This window comes from Malaclemys terrapin, chromosome 10, assembly GCF_027887155.1.
Source record: "Malaclemys terrapin pileata isolate rMalTer1 chromosome 10, rMalTer1.hap1, whole genome shotgun sequence".
In the NCBI taxonomy this organism is placed as follows: domain Eukaryota; kingdom Metazoa; phylum Chordata; order Testudines; family Emydidae; genus Malaclemys; species Malaclemys terrapin.
In genome coordinates, this window is record NC_071514.1 from 73,371,242 (window position 1) to 73,393,371 (window position 22,130).

At 42.0% G+C, this 22,130-nt stretch overlaps 1 protein-coding gene across 4 annotated transcripts in view; it reads left to right on the plus strand.

Moving 5' to 3' along the window:
• TRRAP (transformation/transcription domain associated protein) overlaps positions 1-21,401 on the plus strand; it is a 156,600-nt gene extending 135,199 nt beyond the window's left edge. For all 4 annotated transcript variants that reach the window (XM_054041328.1, XM_054041327.1, XM_054041329.1 and 1 more), the window contains 6 exons: positions 5,647-5,872; positions 6,561-6,778; positions 9,898-10,082; positions 12,491-12,694; positions 13,830-14,024; positions 20,144-21,401. In XM_054041328.1, coding sequence (XP_053897303.1) covers positions 5,647-5,872; positions 6,561-6,778; positions 9,898-10,082; positions 12,491-12,694; positions 13,830-14,024; positions 20,144-20,428 — 1,313 coding nt within the window. In that variant the 3' untranslated portion in view covers positions 20,429-21,401. The remainder of the gene's footprint in view (positions 1-5,646; positions 5,873-6,560; positions 6,779-9,897; positions 10,083-12,490; positions 12,695-13,829; positions 14,025-20,143) is intronic.
• Positions 21,402-22,130: the final 729 nt, after the last annotated feature.

Sequence of the window (22,130 nt, forward strand, 5' to 3'; positions counted from 1 at the left end):
GGGGCTCCAATTGCGTCGACCTCTCGCTCCGGTCACTCCGTCAGAGGGGCCCCGGAGTCCACCATCTCTCGGCCTCCGCCAGGGGGCATGGAGGCCTCTGGGTCCGCACCACCTGACACCCTGGACCCAGGCACAGGTGATGCTCCAGCCCAGGAACAGGGAGACCAGGACCAGCCCTTGGATCCTGTTCCACCGCAGGCATCTTCCTCTTCTTCTCCCGATGAGGCAGTGGCGGGCACATCGTGCACAGGCCCGCCTCCAATAGATCTTCGGGCTCACCAGGATCTTCTGCGCAGGATGGCCCGTAATATGGACCTGCAGGCGGAGGAGATAGTGGAGGTTCACGACCCGATCGTGAATATCCTTGGAGCGGATGCCCCATCGAGGGTAGCGTTACCCCTGATCCGCACGATTCAAATGAATGCGGATACGATATGGCAGACTCCTGCCTCTATCCCACCCACAGCGAGAGGGGTGGAAAGAAAATACTTTGTCCCGTCTAAGGACTATGGGTACTTGTATACCCACCCCCAACCGTGTTCACTGGTGGTGGAATCAGTGAACGCACGAGAGCGCCACGGCCAGCAGGCTGCAGCGCCTAAATCAAAAGAGGCTAAGCGGCTCGATTTGTTTGGCCGTAAGGTTTACTCAGCCGGAGGGCTACAACTTAGAGCAGCGAACCAGCAGGCGCTGCTGAGCCGCTACAGTTTCAACTCCTGGAACTCTATGGGGAAGTTTAAGGAGCTGATTCCCCAAGAGTCCAGGGAAGAGTTTGGAGCCATGGTAGAGGAGGGCAAGAAGGTGGCTCGGACCTCCTTGCAGGCCTCCTTGGACATAGCAGACTCAGCTGCGAGGACCCTGGCTTCGGGTATCGCTATGCGTAGGATCTCCTGGCTTCAGGTCTCGGGTTTGCCTCCGGAGCTGCAGCAAACCCTACAGGATCTCCCCTTTGAGGGACACGGATTGTTCTCAGACAAAACGGACTCTCGCCTGCAGAGCCTAAAGGACTCGAGAACAATCATGCGCTCCCTGGGGATGCATGTTGTGGGCCCTCAGCGCAGGCCATTTAGGCCGCAGCCTCAGCGCTTCTACCCCCCCCCACCTCGTCAGAGACAGGACTCGGCCAGGAGGCGAGGGCGAGGTGGTAGAAGAAGGTGGACCGGCCCTCAACCCGGCCAAAACCAGGGGCCACCTAGACCACCTTCAGGCCCCAGGCAGAACTTTTGAAGGTGCGGTCGAGGACGGCGCCCCAGTCATCCCCCAGGATCCAACCCCCTCCTTTCGGGATCGCCTCTCCCACTTCCACCGTGCTTGGTCCCTTATAACTTCGGACCGTTGGGTCCTCCGCACGGTGGAGAGGGGATACGCTATCCAATTTTCTTCTATCCCCCCCTCCCACCCCCCTTCCCCGTCCCTCTTCAGGGACCCTTCTCACGAGCAACTTCTTATTCAGGAGGTTTCTACGCTCCTGGCCATGGGGGCCATAGAGGAGGTTCCAGTAGAGTTAAGGGGCAGGGGATTTTATTCCCGTTACTTCCTGATTCCCAAGTCCAAAGGAGGTCTGCGGCCCATCTTGGACTTGCGCGGACTCAACAAATTCGTAGTAAAGTTGAAGTTCCGCATGGTCTCTTTGGGGGCCATTATCCCTTCCCTCGATCCTGGAGACTGGTTCGCCGCCCTCGACATGAAAGACGCATACTTTCACATCTCAATTTACCCACCTCACAGACGCTTCCTGCGATTCGTGGTAAACATGGTGCACTACCAATTTGCAGTCCTTCCCTTCGGCCTATCCTCGGCCCCAAGAGTGTTCACGAAATGTATGGCTGTCGTGGCAGCGTACCTTCGTCGGCAAGGGATACAGGTGTTCCCGTACCTAGACGACTGGCTGGTACGCGGTCGCACCAAGGAGCAAGTTCAAGCTCACGTCCACATAATAGTGCACACATTCAACGAGTTGGGCATCCTACTCAACAAGGACAAATCCACTCTAGAACCTACCCAGAGAATAGAATTCATAGGCGCAGTTCTAGACTCCAGACGTGCACAAGCCATCCTGCCAGACAACCGATTTGGCACCATCATGAGCCTCATTCAAGGGCTCCAGGCGTTCCCAACTACCACGGTGAGGTCGTGCCTTACCCTGCTGGGCCACATGGCTTCCTGCACGTACGTAACCAGGTATGCCAGACTTCGGCTTCGCCCACTTCAAACCTGGGTGTCTTCAATATACCGTCCACATCGGGACAGCCTGAACATGGTGGTCACGGTCCCGATCTCGGTCCTGACCTCCCTCACCTGGTGGCTAGATCACAATGTGGTCTGCGAGGGGATGCCATTTCACGCCCCACAACCCTCTCTGCACCTGGTCACAGACGCTTCATCTCTGGGTTGGGGCGCCCATCTCAACGAACACCATACCCAGGGCCTGTGGACTGCATCCCAGCTAGCCCTGCACATCAATGTTCGGGAACTGATGGCGGTGCGCCTGGCGTGCCAGGCATTTCTCAACCTCCTACGGGGCCGATGTGTGTTAGTTCTCATCGACAACACCACGGCCATGTTTTACATCAACAAGCAAGGAGGAGCACGTTCGTCAATCCTATGCCAAGAGGCCATTCGCCTGTGGGACTTCTGCATCGCCCACTCAATCCACCTCACGGCATCGTTCCTCCCTGGAGTCCAGAACACTCTAGCGGACCGACTCAGCAGGTCCTTCCAGACGCACGAGTGGTCTATCCGTCCGGACATCATACATTCCATCTTCCAGAGGTGGGGGTTTCCCCAGGTAGACCTGTTTGCATCCCGAGACAACAGGAAGTGCCACGTGTTCTGCTCCCTACAAGGTCGAGCTCCGGGCTCACTCTCGGATGCGTTTCTCCTTCCCTGGAAAGACCACCTGTTTTACGCCTTCCCTCCGTTTCCTCTGGTCCACAAGGTACTGCTCAAATTGCGCAGAGACCAGGCACAGGTAATTCTGGTCGCTCCAGCGTGGCCGAGACAACATTGGTACACCACACTGTTGGAACTCTCGGTTCAGACACCGATCCCGCTTCCGTTGTATCCGGATCTCATCACGCAGGACCACGGCCGGCTGCGTCACCCCGACCTGCAATCACTCCACCTCACGGCGTGGCTGCTCCATGGTTCACCCAGGCAGAGCAGCAATGCTCGCACTCTGTCCAACAGATTCTGCTGAGCAGTAGGAAGCCCTCAACACGCACCACGTACCTGGCCAAGTGGAAGCGGTTCTCCTGTTGGTGCGAACAACGAGCCACGTCCCCGTTGCAGGCACCCATTCCTCTCATTTTGGAGTATCTCCTCTCCCTAAAACATCAGGGGTTGGCGATATCTTCAATTAGGGTTCACCTGGCCGCTATATCGGCCTTTCACCCAGGGGAACTCGCGTCCTCGGTATTCTCTAACCCGATGGTCGTTAGGTTCCTCAAGGGCTTAGACCGGATGTACCCACAACAACGTCAGCCCGTCCCGACGTGGGACCTCAACCTGGTTCTCTCCAAGCTCACAGGTCCTCCATTCGAGCCACTGGCCACCTGTTCACTTCTGTACCTATCCTGGAAGACAGCCTTCCTCGTAGCCATCACCTCAGCAAGGCGCGTTTCTGAACTCAGGGCGCTGACATCCGAGCCCCCTTATACAGTTTTCCATAAGGATAAAGTGCAGCTTCGTCCACATCCTGCCTTTCTCCCTAAGGTGGTTTCTCCTTTTCACATCAACCAGGACATCTTTCTCCCGGTCTTTCATCCCAAACCACATGCCACTCGCCAGGATCAACGCTTGCATTCCCTGGACGTACGAAGGGCCCTGGCCTTCTATATTGACCGCACAAAGCACTTTAGAAAGACGACGCAGCTCTTCGTTGCAGTGGCCGACCGAATGAAAGGCTCACCGGTCTCCTCACAGCGCCTATCCTCCTGGATTACGTCTTGCATCCGGACTTGCTATGACCTGGCAGGTGTCTCAGCACCGCACCTCACCGCTCACTCCACGAGGGCCCAAGCCTCCTCGACTGCTTTCCTGGCACATGTTCCGATACAGGACATTTGTAGAGCGGCGGTTTGGTCATCAGTCCACACGTTTACAGCTCACTATGCACTAGTGCAGCAGTCCAGGGACGATGCTGCCTTCGGATCAGCGGTTTTGCACACGGCAATGTCTCACTCCGACCCCACCACCTAAGTTGGGCTTGGGAGTCACCTAATGGAATGGATATGAGCAAGCACTCGAAGAAGAAAAGACGGTTACTCACCGTTGTAACTGTTGTTCTTCGAGATGTGTTGCTCATATCCATTCCAAACCCGCCCCCCGTCCCCACTGTCGGAGTAGCCGGCAAGAAGGAACTGAGGGGGCGCCGGGTCGGCTGGGGTATATATTCAGCGCCATGAAGGCGCCACTCTAGGGGGCTCCACAGCCGACCCGCCGGTGTTGCTAGGGTAGAAAATCTTCCGACGATCGTGCACGCGGCGCGCACACACCTAATGGAATGGATATGAGCAACACATCTCGAAGAACAACAGTTACAACGGTGAGTAACCGTCTTTTTTGAATAGCAGACAGCAATTTTACTACTTTTGTTTTGGAATTACTTCTGACTTTCAAGATTACTCCCCAGTTGGTGCTCTTTCATCTCATTTTAAAAAAAACAGTATGCATACTCAGATACAGAATAAAATAGAGCTAAGAACTCTCTTGTCCTATCTAATACCACTTAATTTGATTTTAAGTCAAAAGGAAGCTCACATTACTAGATTGGAAAATAAGCTTCAGCTCTTCTTCCTCTATCTATGTGATTTGATCTAATCCATACCACATGCATTCCATTGTATCTGAATTGGTGAACTATATAAAACCAAATAAAGACTGTTAATCAGTAACAGTATTCAGAGCTTTCACAGTATTATTTCTAATGTCCCCATGACCATGAAGCAGTAAGGTATTAGGATAATCTATATAGGCAAAAGAGCTGGGAAAACAAATGGATTTGGGTAGAGCTTTGTGCAGGAGAAGGAAGCAACCTAGCCTGGTGGATTAAGTCATTTAGTGTACAGTTTATTCCATATTGGTTGTAATTATCAGATTCCAAAATCAAACTTCATACAGAGATGAAATACCCGACAGAACCTGTGCAACTAAATGTAGCATACCTGTCTGCACTATGGAATTATGTGTGTTTATACTGCTGTAGCACTTAAATCCCTAACCCAGTTGTGCTCTGCATTCTACACAGATGTAACAAAGATGGTCTGATCCCTTTCACGAGTAGTTTCATCTCCCATTCTGACTCCTCAAAATTAATCTGAACATACTAGCTTTTTTCTTTGTGTTTGGTATTCATCATTTGCTTTTAGTAACCACTCACGTGTTTTATACACTGACTTGCTTGGTAAGGTAATGTTTTTTGTGTTACTTTTCCAGTGTATGTAAATAACCATTTTCCTCCATGTTACCACTGTAGATCTATTTTAATGCATAATGGTGTGCTATACATGGTGCACCTAAAAATGTTTTGCTTGAGGGCACAAAGATGAAAGAACAACTTTTAAAATGCCAACTTCAAATATCTGATAGTTAAATATACTGTACAGCATTCAGAATGATAAATTTTTTAAAAAAAATTTCTTTTAGATTTTGACTTCAGTGTACCAGGCTCCATGAAACTTCACAATCTTATTTCTAAACTGAAGAAGTGGATCAAAATCCTAGAGGCAAAAACTAAGCAGCTTCCAAAGTTCTTCCTCATAGAGGAAAAGTGTCGTTTTCTAAGTAATTTCTCAGCTCAAACAGCAGAAGTGGAGATTCCTGGAGAGTTCCTTATGCCAAAGCCAACACATTATTACATCAAAATTGCAAGGTAAACTACCATTGGGTAAAAGGTAAAAAAATAAAGGTTTAAAAAAAAAAATCCCCTTCCCCCCCACTCCTTGTGATGCAGTTACAGAAATGCACTTTATTTGTCTGTCTCTGTATTGAAATGACTTAATGAAATATCTAATGGCATGTTTCATTCTTATGTCGTAACATAATTCAGTTCTAATTTTAGATTCATGTGGTAGTTTTACAGGTCTTACTGGGAAATTAGGGAGGAGGAGACTATTTTAAGGTCATTGTAATCTACTTTACTTTAGTGTAAATCCAGAATATTTCTGCTAACTACTAGAGTCAGTAGATGTATTCTGGTTTTTCATCAGCGTTGTGGTTATCAGAATCTGGCCAAGAAAACAGAAAAAAAAAAAATAGAAAAAAGCTTCATTCTTAAATGTAGAAAAGACAAAGATGAAAATTTTCTTCATAACCATGTATTTTTTTAACAGCATGCAAATCTTTGCTGAGCTACATTAGAAATTTAGCTTATAATAAGGTTGCATCTTGTTTTAAAGAAGTCATAGTTGAGCGTTGGTTTTGCTCAGGAGCTAACAAGGTGTCTCTTTGTACCTCTAAATACGGCATTTCTATTTTTTTTTGCTTTCATCTCAGAGGACAGAAATAAAGCTTTAGACTTTGAAAGCTCAGGTGCTTTTATCTGTTCCTTTTCTTGATAGATTTATGCCCAGAGTGGAGATAGTACAGAAGCACAACACTGCAGCCAGAAGACTCTATATCCGAGGCCATAATGGAAAGATTTACCCATACCTAGTAATGAATGATGCGTGCCTGACAGAGTCTCGCAGAGAAGAACGAGTATTACAGCTCCTTCGCCTTTTGAACCCCTGCTTAGAGAAAAGAAAAGAAACCACAAAGAGGCATTTATTTTTCACAGGTACAGTAAGAGCAGGTTTTAGATAATTCTTTGTGTCTATGAAAATCATGTTCCTTAAAGTGACTTAAGAAGATCTAATTATTTAAACTAAAATTGTAAATATGTGCGACGTCAAATTAAATTGATGTAAATCCTGCCCCTATCCTGGTGATCACAGAGGCTTCCCAGTCACCGTGACTCCACTGTACGAGGGGAAAGGGGAATGTACAGTATTTCGGGACATTTTTAGAAGAGGTTACAAATACTGTGTGGAGCAAAGTCATCTGTGAATGACTGGCCAGACCTCTGCATTATTTCCCAAAGGATCCACTGCTATGGCAATCTGCAGACCCACCCGATGACATTTACCGGAAACTTTTATTTTAAATTAGTGATGTGTGAATACCAGACTGCCTCCACTCACTTCTAGATAATCCAAAAGCAAGGGGAAGGTGTTAAGCATCTGGAAGACAACTGCTCATGTAAAACTTTGAATTTGGTATAATTTCCAAATTCTACCTATGAGGCCATAACTCATTAATTCTTCGGTTTAAAATAAAAGGCTTCATCAGCTCTGCATAACATTGTTTACTGCTAAACAGTTGCTAAATAATGTGAGTTCAGTAATTCAGATATTTTTACTATAGGCCTCTTTGTGTGCATATTTTTATGTATGATTTTGGTCTTGAAAGAGCTAACTTGGAGGCTGTCTCCATGCTCATACTACAGCCTGGCAATGTTTGGTCACAATAGTGAACAAAACAGTAGCTGTCTTGCCTCTGTTTCCTCAGTTAGACTTCTCCCTCACTGTAATTTTTTTATATTAATTGCAAAAATCTTCATTCATGCAATATCTTTATGCACGCAATATTAAAGTTCAGAGACAAGGTGGGTGAGGTAATATCTTTTATTGGACCACAACTACAACAACGCTGCATATAGTAAGGTTGAAAGTTAAGCATTTAAGACAAGAACTAAGAGTTAAGGTGGAAAGTACTGTGTATGTGCATTTTGATTATTTTGTGTCTTGATAATTAATAATACAGTTGTCATGATGAAGTTGTGAAACACTCCTTATTGAGAATATTTGACTCTTCAAGTCACATGCAGACCAAGTGTACTGTGAACACTAATGCAAATGTCTTTAATCAATTAAATTGTTGGCAAGTTCCAGCTGCCAGCCAACTAATACATTATATATTAATATAAATACCCATCATCTTGGAAGATTGTGAGGCACTTGGCAGTTCTGTATAAACAGCAGTTCTGTATACAACACCACTGTAATGCAATCAGAGGTGGAGGGCAAAAACCAACTGTCTCACAATTGAGGGTAAGGGAGATTTTTAGTCAAGGACAGTGGGGCAGACTCCTGCTGTTTCAGCATGGGTCCTGGAGTTTTTTGAGCCAGATTTTTTACCAATCTCTCTTTTTGCACCCACAGTTGCTGTTAGTTAATTGTATATGTACTTGATACAGATGCAATCGTGAACTTAGGTGACTAAGTGACATAAATTACAACTGCAAATAATTACAGCTTCAAAAATGTGACCCTTAATGTCCACACAGAGAAAAATCCCACTCAAAATTCCCAGCCAAAGGAATTCTTATCAAAAAGGCATACTGTGTTTATATGTATAGATCACTGTATGGACATATGTAGGAAGAATGCATTCTCCAAGCCGTTGATATAACCTATCACAGAACAGGCAAATTAACTTGTGCAGTATCTTGTCTTCCCATATTTATTAACTAAATAATCCCCCTAAGAAGTTAACTGTATGTCATGCTCAGTACTAATGACAATTAAAAAGACAGGATAAACCCCTTGAAAGATATACTTAATGGATACGGAAGCTGACTCTTAAATGTAGCATATATAATAACATAAATGCAGTGCTATAGTGGATGTGCAAAGGACCTAATTTTAAACGACAATCTCTTAAAAAAAAAAAAAAAAAAAAAAAAAAAAAAAAAAAAAAATCGGTACATCCTCCTGTTGTGGTGTTACACATTTCGTCAAAGCCTACAAGTGAAGAAGGTTAAGTTTCTCCCACCCAAGGGTTAAATGGAAGCAAAACAGGAGAACCAGCTCATTAATGACAATTCTGCCTGTAACACAAATTATATATAATTTTTTTTTCTTCAAGTTAGTGAAGAAACCACATTGAACTGTTGAAATAAGGATTTGGGGGGAGGGGGAAACTCGTTGTTACAAGTAAGCTGAGATCAATTATTTCAACACTTCGATTGCTGGCAATGGAACAATCTACCTAGTGACCAAAAGATCAAGATTGCCAAATGAACTGTATATCATCATCCATGTAAAACTAACTACAAAAGAGCTCTAGTCTGTTTGTTTCTTAAAATAAGTGCAGAATGCAAATAGCAGACATGAGTGTTGTGTGTGTTTAGAAAAAACTAGTTAGGCTCAGTTCTGCAAAGTATCCAACTGGAGTGTAGGCAAAATTTCAAAAGTACCTAAGTCTCTAGTCTCCTAAATCACTTAGCTGCTTTTGAAAATGTTAACTGTGTATCTCTTCAGCTAAGTATAAATAACCTTACCATGTGAAGGTCTGTTCTTCACAGATTTTTGCCGTGTTCTTTCTCTCCAGTTGTGGGTTCACCTCAGTGTTCTAATTGTTGTTGTTGTTCTTTAGAGTTTATATAAAAAATATTGGAGTGAGACCAGAGTGATTTAATTGGATACTGAAAACATGTGCTTGCAGTAGGTAGGTTAGTATCCGAAACAAAAATTCTCCTCTTTTCTGCAAATAAGTGACTTAGGATGAACTCTGAATCCCCAGATTTTTACTAAGATGGTGTAGCTGTAGGGAATTCAACCATCCCTGTCAGTGTGATACAGAAATGTTTTTCTCACTCAGAAAATCCTTTGCATGGTATGACATCGAGTGAAAAAGAAAATGCCTCTCTCTTTTATTAAGCTTTTTTTTTTTTTTAACCAAGTTCTTGAATGTGCTATGAGGAATAAAAAATCTCCACTTGACATACTTCAGTTGATTATCACAGCAATGTTTAAGTGCTGATATCTGCATGCTAATTCTCCTGTTTCTTAGTGTTTTGATTATGTATTAACTATTTTCTTCCTGTCTTTTTGCTTTTCCAAAATTTATTTCTAGTCCCCCGTGTTGTAGCAGTCTCTCCACAGATGCGCCTGGTTGAAGACAATCCCTCTTCTCTCTCCCTGGTGGAGATCTATAAGCAACGGTGTGCCAAGAAAGGCATTGAGCATGACAACCCTATTTCTCGTTACTATGACAGATTGGCCACAGTCCAAGCACGAGGGACCCAAGCCAGCCATCAGGTATTGAATCTTTGTTTACTATTATTCAAACTCACTTCTTAGGGGCTTTGTGATATTATACTTTTCTTTCCTTTCTCTTGTTTGCTACAGACATTACATATGTGTGTTGTTTTGTTTTTTACCTGATACCTCATTAGCCCCATTATCTCATCAGTATTCTGAAGAATCTCAGGAAACTTGCGTCCTCAAAAAAGCCTCACTGCCTAGTCTACTTTATTAACTACATATGTGTGATTCTAACTACTGTAGATAAAAACATGGTGTTTATATTATTTTCTAGTCCGATGTCTAGTACTTCCGAAAGGTGTCAGTTGAGAGCATCGGAAGCAGAACTCCTGGCTTCACGAAAACAGATACAGTATTGGTAGATGTGGTGTAAGCTTCCCCATGCTGCTCTGCTATGGTATCCAAGGCTCTGAGTAAGGTTTATCTTTTTGCATGAGGGTGCAAACGTGTCATTCCTGAGGCCGGGTTTTGGAAAGTGGACGCCTCTTCACTAGAAGCTGAACTGAGACCATGGATTAATTTCACCAAAGTCAGATGCAAAGTATATTCAGTCACCACTAACTTGAACCTAATTCATATTTTGCCCTGCTGAGTATACGGTTCCATATCCTATTGTGACTCCCAGGAGCCATCCAGTGCTGATTTAAAAACTTTAATCACCTTATTTTATTTTTTATATAAATATATGTCTTGCACCATGCCAGTCCAGTTTCAGATTAGTTGTGGAAATACACAATATGTTTCTTGCAACAACACATTCAGCAGATAGTCTTTCAGCCTTTCTGTGTTACAAACTGATGTGTTACGTAACATCTGTTTCTGTTTTGAGGATGATTCCTTCAGGTTATCAAACTTCATCGTTAACAGTCATTTAATTGAAGCCAGTATGATGATGATTCTCTTTTGAATGTAATGGAACAGATTCCAACTTTCTTTTTCTAATTAATTAGGCTAGTATATGCTACAGTAATTAAATATGGTGGTAGTTTGCAGATGGTTACATCCAGGAGAGAACTCTACTGCACAGTGTGAAATTACAGAAATAATTGCAAGCCTTTCTTTAGTTTTGCTATTGAGAGTGCACCCAGATTGTGCTAAGCACTGTACACACGTACATCTCTGCTCCAAAGATCTTGTATTCTGTGATTTTTCTCTCAGGTCCACTCACTTGGGGAAATGTCCAAACCCCTAACCAAAAAGATAAGTTTTTGTAGTTTCTGTGCCTGTAACGTCCCAGATGTAATTTCGTACCTTTTTCCTTGTAGCCCTTTGTGTGGAATGCTGTTCTGCAAAAATCTGTCCTCTTCATAGCCTTCATGTCTTGGTCTGCAGTAGCCTTCAGACCACTGGCGGCTAATAATGGCTAATGAGCTGAGACTATTGGGGTTGATCTGTTCAAAGCTAGTCTATGACAAAAATGCTCATACCACTGTTACCCTGTCCATCCTCCTTCCTTGATGATTTGTTAGTCTAAGCAACCTGTTAGACTTTGTCTTAAGTCAAGGGCCTAATTTAAAACCCGTTGAAGTCAATGGGAGTCTTTCTGTTGATTTCAGTGAATTTAGGATAATGCTCCAAAGGTAAAGTTTTTGGGTCGGGGACTGTTTGATTACATCTGTACAATGCTTAGTATGATGGGGCCCCACCTGGCTCCAGAGCCTCTGGAAATAACTAATACAAGTAACAAATAATATAAATATCAAGCCCCGAAGGGAGGATTTGAGTTCACTGCAAAGTGCTTCTTCAACTTGGAGTGAAACTGTTCATCCCAATTAGTTTTCTTAGTGTTTCTTTCCACTCTATGAAAGAGGCAATCTGTGTATTTCCTGATTGCAGGGTATGGGATATTTGGTAGGAGTGAATTGATACTGGTTATATTAATGAAGCGACAGCAAGAAAATTTGCTGATGAAGAGTTAAGTACTTCTCTATCAGTCTGCTTTATGCTTTATGTGTATTGAATGTCCTTAGGATCACTCCTGATTTTTCTTGAGATGTTGAGTAGAAGGTATAGTAACTGTTTGGTCTTTTGGCTTCTGTTAGATCTGTAAGCACCTTTCTTGTGTCCTTATGATAATCCTTTATCTGACGTTCTCAAGGGAAAGAAACATCTCTCGACATAACTTTGAAATGACATTGAAACCATTCAGGATATACACTTTCAAAATTTCTCATCATATGTTTATAAAAGAGTTAGTTAGAAAAAATACTGGAATGAATGCATCTGTTTTAGAATCATGATTCCACCTTAAAAATGGAACCGTTGAGGGATTGAGCTGTGGTCAAGTGAAAAATTCTCTAAGTTAGTACTGTTATTTCATTAGTATATTTTTAAATTGACCAATCAATAGATAATAGTCGTTTAAAAACCATTTGTCTTAACTAAATTTGCTTTGCTTTTAGGTTCTTCGAGATATACTTAAAGAAGTACAGAGTAACATGGTGCCACGCAGTATGCTTAAGGAATGGGCTTTACATACATTCCCAAATGCCACAGATTACTGGACGTTTCGAAAGATGTTCACAATTCAGTTGGCATTAATTGGCTTTGCAGAATTTGTCTTTCATTTAAATAGACTCAATCCTGAGATGTTACAGATTGCCCAGGTATATTGCATTCATTGAAGATGCACATTATATCATCTTTGATAAACTGAAATATTGTAATTTATTTTTGAAAGGACTATATATTTACTATACACTGTACACTGATTTTGATTATTTTTTTTTGGCATGCGTTTATGCACCCCGTGTGTAATCAACAGAGCATTTCAGTAGGCCTCTCTTTTCACTACATGATTACACAAAATATATGCAATAATAAAAAATGACATCAGTGGGCGCACACATTACCCTCTAAATTCTCAGCTTTTGGAAGGACAACTCCTGTTCATCAAAAAGGGTCTCAAAAAAAATCATAAAAACTCTCAAATGTTCATGTAGATGTGTGTACAGTCTCAGATTCCCTTTTCCCATTCTTCGCAAGCACTATCTTGGCTATTTCCCTGTGTCAAATATCAAGTGATTTTAGAGCATCATATTCTTATAGGAAATATTCATTTTCCAGCTCCATTCTCTCTCTCTTCCCCCCCCACTCCCTGCTTTAACATAAACATCTAACATGAGACTTGCCAATTTAGTAGAGCAAAGATGGTATATCTTAATGTAATTTTAATGCTCGTAGAGGTATACTCTATACAACAATTAAAAGACTAAGAATCCCCACCACTCAGCCATGGCTTTCAGATGCATACCCAGGGTGAACAATGCAGTGCTTTCCTGAGATGCAAGCAGAATGAAGATTTATCTTTCTGCCCCTACTCGCTCACCTACCACAACCACAAAAGAACCTGTTCTTTATGGCTCATATTCTGAACCATATATTTAATATGGTTCTTACTTTTCTTCTTTCTGCACAAGGTTTGTAAGAGAATAGTATATGTCTGAAATTCTAGATACCCATTGTTGTTCAAGTATTGCTTGATCAAGAGAGCAAGGCAGTATTTGAACAAAGGAAATTAGTGTTGTTTTTTTTTATTCTTCCATATTTAACTTCCATCTTTGTTACAACACTTTATGCTAGGGAAATGGAAATATTTCACTGATGTATATGGATTAAACTTAAAGTATTACTCTGCTCTGAGTATTAACAGTAAAAATAAAGGTCTATTAGTGATTTGTATATGTTGATTTTTCTTTTCTTATATAAAGATTCATACCTGTGTCTCATTTTAAAATCTAGGATACTGGCAAGCTCAACGTGGCATACTTCCGATTTGATATTAATGATGCTACTGGTGATTTGGATGCCAATCGTCCTGTCCCATTCCGTCTTACACCAAACATTTCTGAATTCCTTACAACTATTGGCGTGTCTGGTCCATTGACTGCATCAATGATTGCAGTAGCTCGCTGTTTTGCACAACCAAACTTTAAGGTATGTACAGTATTTACCTTTAAATAGTGTTTTACAGGCATATCACACTTGCACTAGTCCATAGTCCATAGTCGGTATGCTTGGTATGCAGGAGTTCTGACTCTACTCAGTCTTGGAATGCACCACCAGACTTGGTGGCATCCTTGCATTGGAGGAAACCGGAGAGAAGACACCATTCTCCATCTCCAGTACAACCCAAGCAGCAGAAGAATTCAAACACTTTTGCATCTTCTAGCCAGAAAGAAGGCCCCCTTCATTTTTGAGGGCTTGGTCTCTGACAGAATCAGCCAGAAGTTAGAGCTAAGCCAGCTCTGACTAGATGCTCCTCGGTAGCACATTTATCATCTAGCATTGTAAAGTTGTGGACTCCAGCACCACATCCTCATCATCCTTGGATGAGGCCACTGTCTCTGAATTTTCCTCCATGGTTCCTGACAATAATAAGATGTACCAGGAACTTAACAAAAAGAATAGCCATCTCCTCTGTGCATAGCTGGAACCGGTCCAAGACAATCCATATAAGTTAGATGTTTCGCAGGGCCTGCTAACTTGGCTTTACCTGTAATTAAGGCCATTTTAGGGCCTACCAGAATCCTTCAGCAAATTTCCTCCCCCTTGACACCCACTGCCAAAAGGATGGGGAAGAGTTATGAAGTTCCTTCTCAGGGTCATTAGTATTTTTATTCACCCCCAACCCTAAGATCTTTGGTAGTAACAGCTGTGAATGAAAAGGCAAGACAAATCTAGCCCCAAAGACACACAGAAATTGAATTTGGTTGGGAGAAAAGTTTATTCATCATCAGGATTGCAGTTTAGAATTGCTCACTATAATCACTTTTATTGGGATTAAGTGTTGAAATTTGTGGACAAGTTACCAGATGATGCCAAAGAGGAATACAGAGCCCTTGTGACTGAGGGCCACCTGGTGGCAAGAGCATCCTTGTAGGCTGCCTTAGATGAGGCAGATTTAGCAGCTTGAATAATGGCAATAGTGGTCACTCTGCATCGTGCTTATTGGCTGCAAACAGCTGGAATTCCAACCAAAGTCCAACAGACAATTGAGGATTTGCCTTTCAAGGGCTTAAATTTATTTTTCAGAGAAGACAAAGCTCTGCATTGTCTTGAAGATTCTGGGGAAACGCTAAAGTTTTGGGGCATTTGCATCCAGGCCCTAAGAGAAAGCAGTTCTGTCTCCAGGTCCAGTAAAGGTACCTATTCTATCCTACAAATCAGCTGGACCAAATCTAGGAGGTGCCATAAGACTCAAAGAAGACTACTATCTCCTCCACCACCATGTGCTACCTCTAAACAATCTTATAGCATTTAAGCAGTCTGACTTAGTTGAGGCCAGCATACCACTCACTCTGATTTTCCCCTCTCTTTGGCAGCATGTTGTTCCACTCATCAATGGGTACTAAGCATATTGGAACTGGGATAAACCCTGCACTTTTCCTCTATTCCCCCGTTCCCATTCCCCTCTACCCCACCCCTTGTCAGGAACTATTTTCACGAGACTTCTAATTCAAGAAGTCCAACCTCTATTACAATTCGGGGCCACAGAAGAAGGGATTCTATTCCCATTATTTTCTCATTCCAGAGTCCAAGAGAGGCCTCAGACCTGTCCTAGACCTGCAAAACTCAACAAATACACTTTTAAAAAAAAATGTTTTGTATGGTTACCCTAGCATCTATTATCTCATCCCTAGGTCCCAGTGACTGATTTGCTGCCCTTGACTTAAAGGATCCCTACTTCCATGTGGCCATTCACCAGAGTCATAGGAGATTTTTAAGGTTTATTGTAGTAGATCGTTATCAGTTAACAGACCTTGCCTTTGGCCTGTCTTCAGCCCCTCAAGTCTCCACAAAGTGCATGGCAGTCATTGCAGCACATCTCAAGAAAGTGGGTGTCCAGGTATGCCCATGTTTGGTTGGTTTGAGGTCAGTCAAGGGAGCAGGTGGAGGTAGCCATCAAAAAGATTCAATCCTTTACAGTGTGTGGTGCTCGTTCGTTGGGCCTGTTGATTAGCAAGGGCACATCAGTTGTCCTGTCTCGGCAGAGAATCGAATTCATAGTAGTGGTTCTTGATTCTATGACTACAAGAGCATATTTACTTCAGGCCAGGCTTCCAGCAATATTGAACCTTTACAGGGACTTCAGTGTGTATCCTCGTACAGCAGTGAGGAATTTTCTGAGACTTCTAGGTCACATAGTGGTTTGTACATATGTGACTCAGCATGCCAGACTTCACTTAAGAGTTATTCAGAGCTGGTCTGTCATGCCTTTTGTTAGCTGGATGTACTAAATCACATACCTGCAAGTGTCGTCTTGTCCCTGGATTAGTGGATGGGACCCCGCCAGAGTTTGCAAGGTGGGGTTTTGTTCCCCCACAACTCTGCCCTCCATGCCCCTGGTCATAGATGTTTTGTTTCTCGGATGGGGAGCTCATGTAGGGGACCTCCAGACTCAGGGACTCTGGTCAAATGAAGATCTGTCTCAGAACATCAATGCTGAAGAACTTTGAGCTATCCTCCTGGTCTGTCAGGTTTTTCTCCCTCTCATCAGAGATGATACGGTGCAGGTAGTCATGGATAACACCGCAGTTCCATTTGAACAAGCAGGGAGGTTCCAGATTAGACCCCCTTTGCCAAGAGAAAATGAACCTATGAACTGTTTACATTCACACAATTACACTCAAAGCATCTCATCTCTCAGCAGGTCCAAAACTGTTTTACGGACCATTTCAGCAGAACATTCAGCAGAGATCGTAAATAGTTCCTCAGATCTGATAGCAAAGTCCATTTTCAGCCTTGGGGAATGCCAAAAATAGATCTCTTAGTCACCTGACAACAGGAAGTGTCACCTGTTCTTTTCATGGGCAAGTCACAGTGCAAGGTCTTTGTCAGACATCTTCCTATTGTCCTGGATGGGGGGAAATTCTATATGCTTTTCCTTCCAGTCCCAATGGTACTCTGAGTTTTGTGCAAACTCAGACAGAATCACACCATTCTAATTTTAATAGCACCAGCCCAGCTTTGACATCGTTGGTTCTTAGACTGGTTGAGTCTTTCAATTCGCGATCCCATAACTCTCCCTCAGGTCTTGGATATAGTTTCACAGAACCACAGCCAGTCCCTGCATCTCAATTCTCTCAGCATACATCTGACTATATTGGATATTTGGTGGCTAACTACCCCGGAAGCTGACTGTTCCCTTGGGGTTCAAAACACTTTCTTATATAGTGGGAAGTCTTAAATAGTGGGAGGAGGTTCTCCGTGTGGTTCCAGCAGAACGGTACTTCTCCTTTTTAGGCTCCCATACATTTTAATCTGGATTTCTTGCTTCACCTAAAGGTAAAAGGACTGTCTATTTAATACCCTGAGTTTTTATTTGGCAGCTATCTCCTCATTCCATCCTATAGATGGAAGATTTTTTTCCAACCCTATGACTATTAGATTCTTGAAAAGATTGTACAGGCTCTTCCCTCCTGTAAATGATCCCGCACTGTCATGTCATTTAAATTTGGTTCTGTCAATTTTAATAGGACCCCCTTTTGATCCTGTATGTGTTCCCTTTCTCAGCTCAATAAAGAGAGCATTCCTATTACTTCTCCCAGGAGGGTAGGAGAAGTACAGACTCTGGTTGCTGATCCTCCTTATTTGGTGCCTTTTATAAAGATAAAGTTAGTTTACGTCTGCACCCTAAACGTCTCACTAAAGTGGTGTTGGATTTCATCTGAATCAGCCTACATATTAACTTTTTTTTCCGAAACCTCACTCTCTCATAAAGATAAGGAAACACACTATAGTTTGGATGTCCGTAGGCTGTTAGACTTTTACCTGGAGTGGACAAAACAATGTAATGTTTCTGCAATTATTTAATTCCTTTGATGATCAGGTGAAGGATCAGTGGGTCTCTTTGCAGAAGATCTCCTCCTGTATTATCTTTGCTATGATATTGATAAGGTCCAACCACCTCAAAGAATTTTAGCACACACTGGAAGAGCTCAGGAAGCACTGACTGCTTTCTTAGGTCACATAATCATCAGTGACATTTACAGGGCTGTGACTTGGTCATCTGTTCATACCTTCCACCACTCATTATGCTCTCTCCCAGGCCTCTAGAGATGGTGCTAGATTTGGGAGAGTGGCGTTGTGTAGTCCTTGTTCAGGTAGACTATGATACCTTCCTCCTGGAACTGCTTGAGAGTCACCTGAGGTGGAATGGACATGTGCAAGCACTCCAAAAAAAAATGGTGATGTACCTGTTTCATAACTGTCGCTCTTCAAGATGTGTTGCACATGTCCATTCCACAGCCTATCCTCCTTCCCCTCTACATTCGAGTACAAGAAAATATAGGCTTCCATGGTGAAAGAACTGTGGGGGGTGGTTGGCTCTCTCCATTTACACCCTCAACTGTCAGCACGAATGTGTGGTGGGCGCAAGTACCATCCCATCAGGTATCACTGTGGGAAAAATATCTCATGGTTTGGTGAAGTGACATGCAAACACCTGAAATGGAATGGACATGGGCAACACATCCAAAAAAACCCCCAAAAAACTACCAGTTACTGAACAGGTATGTAACTGTTTTTTACAGATGCTGAGAACTCCACAATAACTTTGTAAATATTACATCAGGACCAATACAAACGCCAGTTGAAATCTCTGTAGTTTGTAGTTTTAGTCAGAATACATAAGGTTGGAATAATTTCACTCTAAATTCACTGTTTGCTCAATCAAATTAATATGAACCAGTTGTTTTACCATCCTAGCTTTGTAAGTCCTTGAAAATCTAAAAATGACAAATGCAGCATCATTTAGATCCTTAGGACTATACTGTGAATAGAAAAACACCGTGGCACCTCATTAGCAGAGTAGGATGTTGAAAATACATTGTTGCTTTGATGGACTTTGGCTCTTGACAGTGTAGTTAACTAAAGACATTGGCTTAATTCCTTTTAAATTCTAATGCTTTACAAAAATGAGACATCTTGCAGTTAGGCAGCAATTTGCACCAAACAACATTGCACAAAACGTAGTTACTTTTTTGTAGCAATTAGGCATTCTCATGCCATGTTTACACATTAAGACAAATTTTCAGATGTGGCCTTTAGAGTGAGTGTGTGTGTGTGTGTGTGTGTGTGTGTGTGTCTCCCAATTTTGGGGTGTACAACTGGAAACACCATCAGCCTGACTTTCATAGGTGCTGAGCACCCACAGCTCCCCTTGACTTTATTTGGAGGTCTGGAAGCACAGCATTTCTCACACTCAAATTGAGCACCTAGTAACATTGGTTACTTTTGAAAATTTGGCTTGGCTTTTGACCTTAGTAACCTGAATTCCTTTAATTCTTTTTCTTCAAAATACTGTTTTGGTTATGCCTAGAAAGACTTGGTTTTATAAACTATAACTCTTAGCATCAAAACCTCAGACTGCGTTTATACCTTACTATCAAGAAATGAGCTGCTAAGGGATGAGAGAAAATAGAAAACTGTTTTTTGTGTATTTCCTCTCGATAACAATAGGGTGTCCTTAGGATGCCAGCTAGCTGAAATCTCAAAAATTCAGTTCAGAAATCCACCAAGAAATTACAACTTTGGGGCAATAACTACTAATTACATTCAGCTGAAATATGCTGCATTTACGTAGGTAGGTAGGATGTGGGACCAGAATTTCCTTTCCAGACTTTAGTGGTAAGAGTCATAGCGGTCTATCATTCAGCTAGTTATTTCTATTCTAGAACAATATTTTTCCTGAAATAAACCTTTATGTTCTTGTTTGGCAAAATGTGTGTGCGATGCATAGAAAATAGTGTGTGTGTAAAAAATGTATTTGGTTTTGTAGTTCAGCTATGAAAAATAATTTGTAGGGGAAACTTCATAGCTTTTTATACGTTCTTTTTGGAAAAAAAAAATCTTAGAACCAAATAATTTGTTAAACGATACTTATAAAGCTTACTGCAAGTCTTAGTCCTCTGAAGCAACCAGCAACTAAAGGGTTAAGATTACAAAGAGACCAAAATGTCAAGATGTAATTTATTACAATTTAGTTAAAAATCTATAGCCCCTTGACACTTCTTCTAGTTAAACATAATTATCTAATTTTCTCCTTCATGCAGGTTGATGGCATCCTGAAAACTGTGCTACGGGATGAAATAATTGCTTGGCACAAGAAAACACAAGAGGATACTTCCTCTCCACTCTCAGCAGCCGGGCAACCTGAAAACATGGACAGTCAGCAGCTGGTTTCACTAGTTCAAAAAGCGGTTACTGCTATCATGACTCGACTACATAATCTTGCTCAGTTTGAAGGAGGAGAAAGCAAAGTCAACACTCTAGTGGCAGCTGCAAATAGCTTGGATAATCTCTGTCGTATGGATCCCGCCTGGCACCCTTGGCTGTAACTTGAAATTTAGATTTCTTTTTTGCTGCTCTTGTGTTGTGAGCCATGTATTATGGTAAGAAGAAAATGTGAAGAATTCATTTCAAACCTGTCACTGCCTTTTTCGTCAGTCTTCATTTTAATCATGTTTACAGAAGTACTACAGTTTTACTGTTTTAAGTTAATTTCATGACAGCGGTATTTCATGTACAAAGAAATGTGCTGATTTATTATTCAAAGACAACTTCCACAAATAGCTTAAAATGAAGGGGCGAGACTTAAAATGTGTACAGAAGAATTTGATAAGTGCTGTAATACTGGCACTGTTAGATTTTTAGGAATGGCATATCCTAAAACTACAGCATGTGAACTTTTTATACAGTATTCCCAGATCTTCAATTTTACTTGGTGAAATTTTACTGAATTTTCCTTCATTATACTACTATGAAGGAACACGTGGACTGTTTAAATACTATCCGTTTTAATCCTTTCAGAAATTTACATGAGCTAAGTTGGTTTGTACAGAGATTTTTGTAACAAAAAATGTATAGCAATGACTTTTTTTGGTTAGGCACTCAGAAAAATGATGAAACATTTGCTGGCTTTTCTTGGAGCCCAAGTTATGTACAGTGAAAGTGTAAGCAATTTTGGATATTTAGTTAAATGTTTGACAATGTATAAAAGGGAGTTTATAAAGAGGAGGGGAAAGTCATCCATTGATACATGTATGTGATGTAAATGGTATAAAGAAAAGCAAAAGGAGCTATAAAATGAACCAGTCTGATACTTTTGATTAGACTTCTATAGTTACAGTAGCTTCCTCAGAAAGAACCTGTTTCAATTTCTTTGTAATTTCAAAAACATCAGTTTAATGTTTTATTTGAGTCTTTCTGTTCTGTTAGCATTTTTATAAACCTGCAGTGTTGAGAATGTTATGCTTAAATTTGTACAGGGTGATTTTTCAAAATAAATATTTTGTAAAATGTTCTATGGTACTTATGTCAATGTAGTGTATTTTTGGGTACAGGAAAATGAAATAAGTGAAAAGGACCCAGCCACATCATGGGTAATACTATAAATGAAGCAAAAATTGCCTACGTTCTGAACATAGGTAATTGCATTAATGGGAGTTGTATATAATTAGTTCTTCTTTGAGTGATTGTATTGTATTCCACTGAGGGTTATGCGCCAAGAGCCCGAGCTATTCAAAGTAGCATTGCTCAGCAGTCCACACGTGTCGTTGTACAGTAGAACCTCAGAGTTACAAACTGACCAGTCAACCACACACCTCATTTGGAACCGGAAGTACACAATCAGGCAGCAGCAGGATACCTTCCCCCTCCCCCCCCAATAAAATAAAATAAAAAGTAAGTACAGTATTGTGTGAAATGTACACTGCTAAAAAAAAGTAAAGGGAAAGCAACATTTTTCTTCTGCATAGGAAAGTTTAAAAGCTGTATTAAGTCAATGTTCAGCTGTAAACTTTTGAAAGAACCACCATAACATTTTGTTCAGAATTACAAATATTTCAGAGTTACGAACAACCTCCGTTCCTTAGGTGTTCGTAACTCTGAGGTTCATCTGTATCGCTTCGTGGTTTTGCATGAGACGATGAAAGGGTGGGGCGGCCTGACCACATCTCCAGTTCCTTCTCACCGCCACATGGTCCGAGTCGGAGCTTCTGCTGACCTCTCATTCTTAGTGACGCATTTTCTAAACAATTT